At 38.0% G+C, this 14,815-nt stretch overlaps 1 protein-coding gene across 1 annotated transcript; it reads right to left on the bottom strand.

Moving 5' to 3' along the window:
- Window positions 1-5,183: 5,183 nt before the first annotated feature.
- On the bottom strand, window positions 5,184-12,170 carry LOC104610521 (peptide methionine sulfoxide reductase A1-like). The gene is made up of 2 exons (XM_010277182.3): window positions 11,581-12,170; window positions 5,184-5,634 (listed from the first exon to the last, which is right to left on the bottom strand). The coding sequence occupies exons 1-2, from the start codon at window positions 12,109-12,111 to the stop codon at window positions 5,383-5,385; spliced, it is 783 nt and encodes a 260-aa protein (XP_010275484.2). The 5' UTR covers window positions 12,112-12,170; the 3' UTR covers window positions 5,184-5,382.
- Between the last annotated feature and the right edge of the window lie 2,645 nt (window positions 12,171-14,815).

The raw sequence follows: 14,815 nt of genomic DNA, 5'->3' as shown, positions 1-14,815 counted from the left end.
ACCTCCCCCTCTCTTTCAATAAAAAAGTGGAGGCTACTTGTTTAAATTGTTGAAACTTCCCCCAAAGTTTCTTGTTGTTGCTAGAACTTTCCCCTAAGTTTCTAGTTGTTGCTAAAACTTCCCCCAAAGTTTGATAATTGCAATTACCTCATCTTAACTTTCTGATATAGTTACAAGTAGAATCCCTTTGCTAGAATCGTCTAAAAGGAGGCATAAAAATGTCCAAAAAAAACCCATACATGTATTTTTGGCCAAAATGTTTATTTTCCAAATTTTCTCTTTATATAAATCACTAGCCCAAACCCTCCAAATCTCTTTTCTGAAATTAATTTAATTTTCAAATTTGCCCTTCATATCAATTTCTCATAGCCTCAAAGGTAAAGCTATCTTTAAACTTTCTCCTTTTTCATTGTTTATAAAGTTTGTATTATTTTTTATGTAGAAACTAGCCTCAATAATAATTACATGGGTATTTTGGACATTTTCATGCCTCTTATTAGCAATAGTCAACAAGATGAGGCAATTGCAATTTGCAATTACCAAACTTCACGGGAGATTTCAGCAACAGTCAAAAACTTCAAGGGAGGTTTTAACAATTGACCCTTTATTTTTTATCACAAACAAATACGAAAAAAATCAAAATATGAAACAAGTGTAAATCAGAATTTACACATGCCACCTATTAACAATAGTTTGAAAGTTTAGAAGAGGTGATTGTAATTACCAAACTTTAGGGGAGGTTTCAGCAATAGTCAGAAACTTTAAGGGAGGTTTCAACAATTTTACCCTTTATTTCTTTTTATCACAAACAAATAGCAAAAAAAATCAAATATGAAGCAAGTGTAAATCAGAATTTACATTCAACCAATTTGTAATCACATACATTTATACTAGTGCAAATGAAATTTGCATTGTAATCGAACAAAGCCTAACCAGCAAAAGGTTAATAAAAAATCATCATCATCTAAGCCTTGTCCCAACTATATAGTTAGGGCTGACTAAAATCTTGTTTCACCATTCCATTATGTTTGTTAATCAATGATACTTTTGTTAATACATGGGATCATATGGCTGCAACCGGATCATATCATATTGAATATTACTTAAATTTAAATTTAATTCATTAATATTTGAATTTGAAACAAATCTTATCTGATTGATTTATAACAAATTTTGATCAAAACTTCAGTCAGTTGGGACTCTTGATTTACGATTGATGATTTTTTTACTCAAAATTTTGGAATTTGGGGCAATTTTTTCAATAAACTTATAATCATTTTAATGACATTTGGTAGTTTTTTCCAGGATATTTATATCGTGTGATTTACCTACATTGAGCCGGAAATCAACTTGAAAATATGATGGTAACTGTTATTAAATGGTGAGAAGATGCTCAATTGTCAACTATTAGAAAGCTCTAAAGACAATAAATAAGCATACAGTTAAAACTTAAGAAGTGATCTGATCTAAAGGTATTAATGGACCGGTTTTGGATTGGACCCTTCCAGCCCAAAACCAATTTGGACGGATTGGATGGACCAACAAGATATATTGAATCAGACCAATTCGATCCAAAATATTTATTAGATTGGATTGGATCTGATCAATTCATAATAAATTTATATTGGATTGGGTTGGATTAAGCCAATATCTGGTTCATTGATATAAGATAAGAATATAGGTGTCAATGAACCAGGTTTAGATTGAAACCAATCTAAATCAAAACAAGTTTGAACAGATTGGATGGTTCAGACATTAAATTAGATCGGTCCAAATGGTTTAAAATATTCATTGGACTAGATTAGACCAGGTCCATTTATAATGGACTCACATTGGACTGGATCGGATTGGACCAAATCCAGTCCAATTGACACCCCCTGAATTTCTGATCAGTAATGAATTTTTGTGCATTACTCTTTTAAGGGAGGACCCCACGGTCCCATTCTTCTTACCATGCGCAAATGTCATCCTGATAGGTTCTCAGCTCTTGTAGCAATAAATTTCTATAGCAGCCTTTCAGAGAAATTCTGGGGTATATGTGAGATTTTCCACAAGATCATCATTTGACATGATACTGCCTTTAAAAATTAAATGAGAAAACATATAGAATATTATAGACATGGACTCATGATATAAAGGGACGAATAGGGTTTTAATAGATGGATTCTCCTTTTGAAAAGGAAAGCAAAGGACCAAAATGGCCTTTATGGTAGGGAACAAAGCAAAGTTATTCCCCTTTTCAGGGGCCGGCATATAAAATTTGAGAACATGACTTTGCAAAGTTGATTTCAGTCTATTCCCTCTCTTCTTCCTTTGTTTTCAACCACGTCAAACATAGCCTATCTTGTGTATCGTATAGGTGGTTTATTATAATACATATATAAATCTATTTGTATTAATTTCATACATAAGTGACCAAATAGCGTTTTAAATCAGATGATCTTAGTTAGGGATGGCAATTTTTCCTGTCCCTGCTTGGTATTGCCGATGTATTAGAGATCGGTTTCGGTCAGTGCAAACCTAGTGTTTATATCCTTAGAATAGCCTCTTGCAACCTTATATTAGAAATATCTCCTCATAAAATAAAGTACATAAGTACGGAAATACTCTCTATGTAAACCTGTAAAGGCTGTTGAAACGGGCATTGCATTGACCGAAGCCGAATTCATGTATGGCAATGGAGACTGCTTGGTGTTGACGGAGAAGGGGAGTGAAGTGCTTACCTGTTGCCCCACCCCTAACACGATATATATATTATACTTATTTTCATTTTTTACTTTAAATAAATCTTTTTTTCCAAAAATTTGATTAAATATTCAAGAATTCGGATCTAGAGAAAAACCCATTCCCATTGAGATCGGCAATCAATGAGAATAACCGAGCCATCTTTTTTGGGTACATCTCTAAAGAATGAGAATAATCGAGCCTTGTGTTCTGGATTATCTTTGCTTTCTTATTGAGTGCAATAGTATTAAAGAGTGGGTTTAAAGAATTTGTGGATCTTTTATATGGGACGCTCCACAGTTGCAGCCAATGACCTTCACAAGGTTGCAGAAATCTGAGGGGTGGAGGCGGTTAGGTGGTTGGAGAGAGGACTTTGAGCTTATGAAGGAGAGGCGGGGGAGGGGGTGAATTAAAGCTTCGTCGCTTTTTGATAAGTTATTTATATGGGTAAATGCATTTACCCACGTAAGTGTTTTCCAGGAAAGACTTACCCGGGTAAGTGTATTTACCCATGTTCTTTTTATTTCCCATGTAAATAAAGAAATGATTATTTTAGCTATAAAAATATAATGTTAAAAGGGGTATTTTTATCCCACTCAAGTGTTGGTAACTTTTCCCTCAAGTGGAAAAGTTTTTTATCCACCTAGGAGAAGGAAAATAAACTTTCCCTGATCCCCACATAAATCTGAAAAAAGAATATGGGTTTCTTGGTCAATTGGAATCAAAATTCCATTGACCAACTTTCCTCCCTCTCAAAATCTGTAAAAAAAACACCCCCTAAATAGGGGGAGAGATTTGAGAGGCGGGATTTTAGGTATTTCAATTTTTTTAAAGTGCAGACATCGCTAAGGTCTTGACTCCGTCAAGTTTAGTTTAATGCTTGTAACTTGTAAGCAAGAATGATGTGGCACAAATTCATTTGCAGTTGTAGAAATTTTTCTGCAACATGGATGCAGAGGATGTGAGCTCAATTTTTCTCCCTGGCGACGATATTGATTGGGGTCAAGGATAGGGACTTAAAGTAAGTATGATTTCCTCCGGAAACCTGCCCTGTTGCCATTCCTAATCTTGGGTCTTGGCATGCCGGCAGTTGTAGGCCTATCAACCCCTTTATTGTCCTAGGCATTTCTACTGCATTAGCCCACTTGCTGGGGGCCAGGCTTGGATTTTTAGGTTGGGACGTTGGGTAGGACCGCATCCATAGCTGCCGAGTTCCAAAAAGAGTCATTTGGCACTAACCAACTGACCGAGTATTTTCATCATAACAGCCTGTCTACCAAACTAAATGATCTCAAGGCTCCAGTAAGTAAAGACTTTCTGTATGAATCTCTTTCAGAGACGTGGAGATAATTGGCCAGTCCAGGTAAGATCCTTCTTTTGACATATAAAAGGAAAGGGACTGCAGAGTGAACTAACCACATGAGGACGGTTTTTAGTCCAGATGTAGAATGGAGCCCTTGATGCAGGTTTCAAATCCTTTTGCAACATGACTCATCTAGAAACACTGCACCTCATGTTTACTTTATCCAATTGTTTGTTTATTATAAAGATCAATGCCTTGGTAGGTTAGAAGTTTGAGATAGAGAAGTAAGGAAAGCTAGAAAGGAATTGGGTTGTCAAGACAACTGGCTAAAGAAAATGCTGTGCCCTATTTTCGAATTCAGCAATAGCCAATAGTATGTCCAGATCTGTTGCAAAGACTTTGCTGTTTTTCGGGTCACCAGACCCAGTGACAGCTAACAAGGCCTGTGTTTCGGGCCTTACGGCTCATGCCAACATTAGGCACCACCCAGTCTATTGGTGTCAATTGAACTGGTTTTGGTTCAATCCAATCCGGTCTAATGTGAGTCTATTTTACAAATAGACCAGATCCAATGATTATTTTGGACCATTTCAGATCGGTCCAATTTAATGTCTAGACCATCCAATCTATTCAAATTCGTTTTAATTTAGATTAATTCCAACCCAAATCTGATCCATTGACACCTAAATTCTTACCTCCTATCAATGGACTAGATATTAATGGCTCGATACAATCCAATCCAATATAAATTCATCACAGATGAACCAGATCCAATCCAAACTGATAAATACTTTAGACCATTAAGTCTGGACTGTCTAATTCAATGTCTTGTTGGTCCATCCAATCCATCCAAATTGATTTTGGTTTAGACAGAATCCAACCCAAAACCGGTCCATTGACACCCCTATATACACACGTGACACGTCATCCGCAGATTTGAGAAATGGCCCATGTCAACAGCACTCGATGATAGTGAATTGCTACCTATAATTGTATCTTCACTCTTCACTCTTCAGCACTGGATGGACTCCTTCAGTCCCAAGTAATCCTAACCAACCAAAATATCACATGTTCCAGGAATCCAATATGCCTATTACGATAAACAGGAATGAAAAACCAAGTATATATGCACAGTAAAGGCAAGATAGACGCAGGGTTAGATGCTATTAACAATACATTAAATATATATAGAACTTTAAGGCCAACATTTAGATCCAGCCGTTGATATTGCATTACATGGACTAGAACTAGATATATCCAGTTCAAGGAAGAATACACGAAACTCGTTAACAACCTCCTTTTAACGCAGGCATGGAACGTATGCTTCATGTTAGGACTGCCTTCAAGGCTTCAACTCAGCCGTAGCAGCGGATTGGATCATTGCAGCCTTTCTCGGTTGACTGCTTGAACCCAAATCGGCCTCCTTTTGCCAGATACTGTTGATGGTACTCTTCTGCTCTGTAGAATTTCTTTACTGGTAGAATCTCGGTAACAATTTTCCTGCTTAACTGTTTCTGCTGTTGTTCCATTGACTCTCGTGCAGCTTTCTCTTGCTCTGGCGTGTAATAGTATATACCAGATCTATACTGTGTGCCTACATCATTCCCCTGCATATTAGGAGAGATAAAATGAATAAGTAAAACTGAAAGTTCAAAAGTTGAGTGTCATCCAATCTTGAATAACAAAGAAAAGATTATGATTTTTTCTCTATTGCTCTCTGCCAATTCAATGGTTCCATATTTACTCGTCATCTTCTTCTTCTCCCCTCTCTCATAAAGGGAGAGGGGCTCAATTCACAGAAGGCAACCATTGGAATCAAAGCTCCATCGTCCACCCCAAATCATGTTCAAGCCAAGGATGAGAATGGAGAAGTTTATTACTAGAACAGTCAAACTTTGAAACCATAGAGAAGTTTATTACTAGCATAGCTTCAAAAAAAATTATGAGATGTATGTTGGTAGCATACAGGTATCTGGATATCAAATATTGTTGGGCCATCCAAAATCCAGTTGGCATTCCAAAAGAAAAATATCATAATACGTGAAATAGGTAGAAACAATGTTTTAAAGTGCAGATCAGACAGAAGCACACACATCAACCTAGAGAAAGATCGCAGGTCAATTGCACCTAACCCAGAGAATTTAGCAGGAGCGGATAAAAGTCTAAACTGAAGATGCAACCTGCCCAATTGCGTTTCTCTGACAGGTCACATGCAATAAAAGGAAACAAATCACAGGAAATTACAGTTACAGAAGAAAACACATACTCAGTTCAGTAATTTACATCGTACAGAGAGGATGGATCATGGATCATTAGGAACACGGTTAACAAATAGGAAAATAATCTTGGATCATCATAGTCATAAAAATACTAAGTCAGTTCCCCTTTACAGCGAAACTTATGAACACTATTGCATGCATAGATATTGATGAAAGTAAGGTTATATTGTCAGGATATTATGCAGAATTTTGATGAGACTGCAATCTGCTAGCACAGCTTGCTATCTTAAAGCTATAGCTATAACTTCCTCTTTCTTGAAATAAGAGATTCTGGCATATAAGTGCAACACTGTTAGGAGCTTGAGTGAAGTCGTAGCTAAGCCAGCCATAGAAGTATATTCCAGAAGAAAGAAAAGAGGAGCTGGAAGCCACATCAGTAGCAACTTGACAAGTTGAATACAAGAAACTGTTAGAAGATTACCTGAAACTGTAACTGTCAATTCTTGATAGCTGTTGATTCTTGATTCCTGATCTTGATCTTGTTGTAAAGCCTATATAAGAGGCAGTATAATAAGGGGAATGAAGAAGATCGTGGATTGCCATCTCTATCTCTCTCTCTCTCTCTGAATTCTGGAGGTTCACCCCCTCAAAGTGGTGGTTTCAGTCCAAGGATAACAAATCCGGTACCAGAGTTGATTGGGTAGCGGAGATGCTGAGTACACGGTCTGAAACAATGGAGGATCAAATAGATAGAATGGAAGTGGGCTTGCACAAAATGTCTGGTGACATTCAGAAACTGAAAATGACTCTTATGGTGGTAATGCTGCAACTCAAAAAGGGGAACACCAGTCATAATCGAGAAGGAGAACAAGAAGCTGTCTGCAGAGACACAGGTCGAGGCGGCAGAGGTAACAGAGGTAAAATATTCTTACCCAAACTGGAGTTTCCGATGTTCGCTGGTGAAGATCCAGTGCCCTGGATTTACAAATCTGAGATGTATTTCAAATTCCATGAAACCCCTAGTAACCAAAGAGTTTTGATTGCCTCTTTTCACTTAGAAGGAGAAGCCATCCTCTGGTTCCAATGGCTTTGCCAATCCCACCCTCAAGTTTCTTGGAGTGATTTCACAGAAGTACTATGTGTAAGATTCAAACCTTCAGGGTTCGAGGATTTCGATGAGTCACTGTCAAAACTCAACAGGTGGGATCAGCGAGGGCCTATCAGATCAAATTCGAGAAACTCACTACTAGAGTACAGGGATGACCAGAATTTTTTTTTTTTTTTGTGAGAAAAAATTAACCAGGATTCATTAAAGGAAGAAGAGGTACATGAGAAGATGTACAAAGCAGGGGAAGAACCCAACAGATTACAAAGGAGGAAGCTTGTTGCTATACAAATGATCCAAATACACGCCACTGGCTAAGCCATCTGCTGTATGATTGTGTTCCCTAGGAATCCAAATTAATTTTACATTTAAACAGTCCAAAGAGTCCCTAGCCTCTGCCAAGTAGTGGCTCAATCTCTAAGGTCCCCCCTCTTTGTCTCTTAACCATTTTATAGTATTTGCTGAATCACCTGCAATGATTAAATTCTGGATTCCCAAATTTTTTATTATTCTGATTCCTGTGAGAGCAGCCATCACTTCGGCCTTTGTGGAATCAGCCAAACCAATTGTACCGCTGAAAGTTCAACAAATGTTGCCGCCCCTTTCATCCCTTACTATGCCTCCAATACCAGCTAAGCCAGGGTTACCTAAAGCACTTCCATTGAAGTTTAGGGTCATCACTCCTTCACAGATGGGATCGGGATGTCTCAAGCTTGTTTGATGGAGGTGAGGGAGAAACAGAAAAGGGTAAGCATCTCTATTGAGATCAGTGACTGAGAGTCCTTTGAACAGAAAGGGGTAAGACCCCCCCCCCTCCCTTTCAACTAATGTTATGCATCTTTATTCTTCTTAACATAAAAGATTTTTATTAAAAATAAAGAAAAAATGAGATCCCCCCTTCCTCTTCATCCTCCTCCTAACCCCCCTCCTCTTAAGGAGGACTACGCCTCCTTGTGTTCGGGAGGCTTACGCCTCTTGCATTCTGAACTACGCCTCACGCCTCTAGGTAGTGGAACGCCTCACGTCACGCCTCCGTGTTTTAAAACCTTTACCTGAATACATGGCTAAAATATTTCCATCCTCTTCCCTCATTACCCCACCAATACCCGATGGGCCATGATTGCCCATACAATTGTCACCAAAATATTATGGTCCTTATACAATTCTAGAATGCATTAGCTCAGTTTCTTACAGATTGGACCTACCTCCCACTTCATGCGTCCACCCAGTTTTTCACATCTCTTTACTTAAAACATGTTTGGGTCCCTACCACACCATGCTCAGCACTACCAGATTTCAATGATTATGATGTCCTCCAATTACAACCCAAGACAGTTCAAGACTACTGATGGGTTAAGGTGGGAAGGAAGATTGTGAAAGAAGCCCTGGTTGAATGGATAGGATTAACAAGAGATGTTGCAACTTGGGAGACTTGTTCGGTGCTGAAGCAGAAATTTCCTTGATTCCACCTCAAGGATGAGGGTGCCCCGTCAGGGAGAGGAGCTGTTAGGAGATCGAGTGAAGCCATAGCTAAGTCAGTCATACAACAACAAGTATATTCTAGAAGAAAGAAAAGAGGAGCTGGAAGCCACGTAGGCAGCAACTTGACAAGTTGAATACAAGAAACTGTTACAAGATTACCTGAAACTGTAACTCCCTCCCTTCTTCCCTCTCTCAAATTCTAGAGGTTCACCCCCTCAAAGTGGTGGTTTCAGTCCAAGGGTAACAAACACCCAAGGCAAGGGAAAGAAGATCTCAGAAAAACTGCAAAACCAAAGTGCCTTGGTTTAACATAGAAACCTACTACCTTGTCTAAAATTCCAAGAACACTGGAACCAGCAAACAACTAGTAGTTCAATAGAGTGGGGTCATTAGTACATCCATGATAAATGTGGAGTACAGAAGCTAAGGCCATCCTGTAATGGAATTCATAGAACAAGCCCTTCTCTTTTAAGTATCCCATGATGGTGAGGAACTTCTACCCATTCCCCTATGTGGCATTCATGCACATATATCATGCTTGGTCATCATAAAAGTAAGTGGGATCTTTAGAGACCATACTGAATATATCTTGATTAGCTAACAGGCCTTAGCTGGTGAAAGAATATTTCTCAGTTCTCAGGAATAAATTGCTTGCACTTCTTCAAGGATTGAAACTAGCCTTCTCATTGGGATGGAATGGTTTAATAGTAGAAGGGAACTGCCAGATGGTGTTTTGGCTATCCTCAAGCACAGATGCACCTTCGTCCCCTGGATTCTTAAATTCTTATTTAGAGCAGCGAAGGCATTGTTAGCAAGCCTGAATTGCCTGCTCAGGTGAGCTACCAGGGCATCAAATAGTCGTGTAGATGGAAAGAAAGGAGAAACAAGAGGTAATTCTGCTTTGTGGTAACCATGTTTGGTAGACAATTTGTAAAATTGTGTTTTATTTTATTATAGTTGGTTTGTACTCACGATATGGTTGCCTGGGATGACTAAGCATTGATCAGGTCAACCAGTCAATTAACGGCCAGTCAACCACAAAATCATTACAAAGTTTTCTTTTGGTTGCTTGTATCTCTAATTATTTGAAACAATATGAAATATGCTTACATTTTATATTCATCTTGTTGCTTTAAATGTTTCTGATGGAGCATGATTGGATGATGGTATATAAAATAGAAAATAAAAGAAGGGGGGTTTTTAAGTTTTCTTCCAATCAGTGGTGTCTTAGTATGGAGTTACCACAAACAAAGGGCACAACAAAAGTTAATGGTTTGCCCAAGTTAATAGTGGGTCAGACGGTTTTTAGGGAAAAAAAAAACTAAAAACTGGGGTTTAATAAACCAAATTCCCTCTAGTTCCCAAGTCTGATGGTCAGACCAACCAGTCTGGTCCAAGTTTTACAACGTTGGATTGGGGTTAAGCTCAAACTCACATCAACTAAAACTCTTCCAGTCAAAACGTGAAAGTAGTTATTAAATCCTTCAACTAAAATTGCTCTAATTCCATATTGTTTGCTCTCTTTCTCAAACTGAAGATTTAATACAAATAACCTATGTCCTGTAGTTCTTTGGCTGAGGCCATGAGACCCCCATCATTTGATGAAGCATCTACACAAAAATAGTTAAAAGAAATACCCTAATAGCCCAATTGGTTGGATATGGTGTTACTATTTATTTATATAAAAATTGTAGCCATGAATGTTCAAGTCCTACATAAGTAAATATTTACAATACACCCTATAAAGGGTGTGTTCTCCAGTACGTATGATTTAATTTTTTCAAAACAAACAACTGCCACACCAGCAAAATCATAAAACTCCCATAGGCCATAGTAATTAATTACCTACCCACAATCAAATTCAAGGTTGATTCAACAATACATAGCAACAAGCCAATTTAGGTGCACCCCCACAATATTTACCTACTCAATCAAATTCAAGGTTGATTCAACAATACATAGCAACAAGTCAATTTAGGTGCACCCCACAATATGAGCCTTGCACGTGCTTTTAAAACTTTGAATATTCTACAGTGATAGATGCTCGTACACTTTCAGATGCTGTAGCCCTAAACTTGCGCAGTAGTCAGAAACTTCATGTAAAATTATAGGGTCCATTTGGTTGGCGGGAATAGGGGTCTGGAATCTTCCAACCCTTCGGTACTTCGGTTGGGCAATAGGAATTCTATTCCCAATCCTGGTGGAATGATATTCCCCGCTTTGAGGGAATGGTCATTCTCTCCCCTCCCTTTGCTAGAAACCATTCCAGCCAATTCTCCCAATTCTGATTCCCATTCGTATCCAGTCTGAGCCAAAACACGCGGGGGAATAGACCATTCCGGTTCCGATTCCGACTGCAAACCAAACGGACCCTAAACTGCTCATCATAGATAGCCAGTAGTTCCTGAGTTCCTCTGCACTTCATAGTCCTAAATCAGACAACAACAGAACTAGTAACAACATAGACCTAATGGTACGTTAGTACAAATATTTCATAAATCCACTCAATTTTCAGTGAAGTTGTCAAAAAAACTGAGAGTCCACTCTAAAAAAAGAACTAAATTCAACGCAAGTACCACGAAACAAGGACTAACCAAAAATACTAAATTCTAGCAGAAACACCAAAAATTCTACAGACATGCCAAAATTCTCTACCACAAATAAAACAGTAGCAATAACCAAGAAAAACGCAAAAGCAATTAGAGACGCCTCTTAAACCAATAAAAAAACTAAATAAATCACTATACCTGCCGATTAAGCGTGGTAGGATCATGGCGAGCCCAAAAAACATCAAGCAAATTCTCGTAACTGCACTCCTTGGGATCGTATTGAACCCTAACAACCTCGGCATGCTGCGTGGTCCCCGAGCAAACGTCGTTATAGGTCGGATTATGCGGATGACCTTGACTGTATCCAACCTCCGTCTTGGTAACTCCGGGAACTCTCTGGTAAGCCAACTCGACGCCCCAGAAACATCCGGCACCGAATTGAGCGAACTGCTGCCCGGGTGCGGGTATGTCGTCGTCGGGACCTTGAGCGATGGAAGAAGAAGAAGAAACCGCGGAGGTTTCAGCAGCTCGGGTGCCAAAACCTAGCCCTAGCTTTCCCAACCAACTCATGCGGCTGGCGAAGAGAGACAGTGATTTGGAATTACGCGGAAAGGTCGAAGGTTTAATGGAGAGCTTAGCGGGAGGGAGGAGAGAGGAAGAGAGAGTGGAGAGGCGAGAAGTAGAGACCAGAAGTGAAGGAGATGACGAAGCAGCTAAGCCGTGGAGCATTGTGTTTGCGTGGTGTGTAAGTGTTTTAGTTGAAGGAGGTAAAGGGGTGTGGGGAAATTTCTTCTTTATTTAAACAAAACGTGAGTAATTGTGTCGATCAGTGACGTGGCTGTCAGGGAGGTTGGTTTGGAACTTTGGATTTCTGGCTACGATTTGACTCACCAGCTGCATTTTGGTCCTCAATTTTTCCTTCGTGGTTGCATTTCAGCCTTTCAGGAAATTTTTTTAGTGAAAAAATAAAAAGGGAAATGACAGTTGGTTCGGGCTGAGGTATTTCCTTTTTAGTAAGGTGCCCCCGTTAATACATTGTCGATAATTGATTTGGAGTGAAAGAGGATCACATTAATAGTTAGGGGATTTAGTGGGATATGTAATAATGTCTAATTGAAGTTGGGTAAGAGAAAATTAAGGGTCGTCAATTACCTTTTAGAATATGAATTTCAAAATTGAAATGGGGGTGGATTCTTCAAATAAACTCAATTCATTATAAAAGGGGGGATGGGATGAGAAAAACGAACCCTTGGAAAGAAGAGAGCTAGTTCATCTATAAAAAAGAGAAGATAAAAAATAATAATAATAAAAGAAGGAAGGGAAAAGACAAAAGAATTTGGAAGAAGTCTAGTTCATGAGTCAATGCTAAACTGTTGAAGTTTCAAATTAAATGTTGTTAGTCACGTGCATGTTGAGAGATTTTCAACTGAAATCATTCTCTCCTCTTCGGCTCTCTCCAGCAATTCCCAATCAGAAATTCGGCTTCTCAACTGTTGAAGCTTCAAAACTACTGCAGTCCCGTGTCATGTGAATTGAAGAATTTGGTCCTTTGAGTTGCTGTATTCAAGGAAAGCTCTCATCAAATTATTGCAAATAAGAAATCTTCTATTAAATTGTTGTATTCATGAAGATCTTTGTTGAATCATTAAAAGGAACCTCCAACCATTAAAGTCGTCAAGCTTTACGGGTTGTGTCCATGACAAGCTACAAATGCAAGTTCAATCATGTCCATGACAAGAGAATCAGAGGGTATTTCTTCAAAGAAAAAGAGAGTTTGTATCCCATTTAAATTTCTGTAAAAAATAAATAAATTTCTTTGAATTTGTCCGCATGAATTTTTTATGCTCCAAATTTAGCGCAAAATTTGTGTTGACATTGACTAGTAAATGACCGAGGCTAGAAATGACTAGGAAAGTTTTGAACAAAACATTATGCAAGGAAATAAGTGTCTTCTTAACTATAGGATTGGATTAAGTGACCTATGGGGACCATGGTTTTCAAAACTAGATCGGACCAGAAAAACCAGGAATGGGTCATCTGATCGGTTCCATTTTTTCCCAAAACCGTTGATTTTAGTCAGCAAACCGTTAAACTGGCCAATTAATTGTTCAAATGGTTTTGACCGTTTCTTCAATTTTTTTAATTTTTTAATTTTTTGTTTGAACGGACCAACCGTTCAAGCATTCAACCCGGTAACCGGACTCCTAATCAGTTCGATCGCCGGGTCAATTTTAAAAACCATGATGGGGACGATGTCAACAAATACTACAACTAACGTATTATGAAATAAGTGCCTTCTTAACTAGAGAAATTAATTGAAACTAAAGAAAAACAAGACAAAGGTAGCGTTGGCTAATAAGGGCTGACATAATTAAATGAATGTGACGGGAATTGCTATAACGCCAAAATGGTTAAGTGAGTGGAGTCATGCACATGTAACAGTTGTAAATAACACTTATAAATGTTTGAACACACACTTATAAGTGACAGGAATTGTTTGAATACACACTTATAAATGACACTAAAAAGGGATGCTAGAGACTAATTAAAATGGTAAGAAAAGAAGGAAATCTGTTGTAAATTAATTGAAAATTTTGAACTCGTTAAACTTGCTATCGACTAATTAAGATGTTCAATAAATAAACAAAAAAGGAAAAAAATTAGCCTTAAACAAATTAAATGGTTGACATATGCTGAAAAAAAAAGGGAATGAACGCAAATTATCTCTAAATAAATTAATCAACGTTTTAAAAAATGATCAGGAAATAGAACCATTTTGGCCACCAGTTTTCGGGTTGATAATCTGCTTGTCCAGTTCAAATGAACGGCCTGTTCTGACAAATAAATTAAAAATTTTTTACCGTCCGAGTCAACAGATTATTGACTTTTTCAACGGTTTTTTACCAAAACTGGGTTTGAGGGAAAACAGAACCAGTTGTCTAGACAGTTCCCAGGCCAAACGGTCCGACTGTCTGGATCAATGGCGGTTCAAAAACCTTGAAATTAATAATCAAAATGAGCAAGAAAAAAAGGAATAAAATGATGTAACTAATATTTATTCAAAACAATAGAACAGTTCTATGCAAAACTCATTTTCCAACAACCCCGAAGAATCAATCCTAATTGACTATTTAGAATAAAATGGATATTAATAAATACCATATGAGTTAAATTACTAATAAGGGACTATAAAGGCAAAATTAAGTAAATAAGAAAGAAGAAGAAAAAAATGCCATACCTTAGAGAATGAATGGAAGTATTCTCAACTAATCTTCACATCGGTGTTAGCTTTGATCCTTGAAACCCCTTCATGCAGTTGATGCTATGGTGGGATCAATCTCTCGTGGGTGTTTACACATGGATGGAAATGTGGCTCAATTGTTGTAAAAATGATGCTAGGTCTTGTATTTGCATTGTCTTTGTCTTCAAAAAC

This window comes from Nelumbo nucifera, chromosome 1 (assembly GCF_055504915.1).
Source record: "Nelumbo nucifera cultivar China Antique chromosome 1, China Antique-T2T, whole genome shotgun sequence".
Classification (NCBI taxonomy): domain Eukaryota; kingdom Viridiplantae; phylum Streptophyta; class Magnoliopsida; order Proteales; family Nelumbonaceae; genus Nelumbo; species Nelumbo nucifera.
Note: the sequence above shows the minus strand (reverse complement) of the source record. Positions and strands in the feature narration are given on the sequence as shown.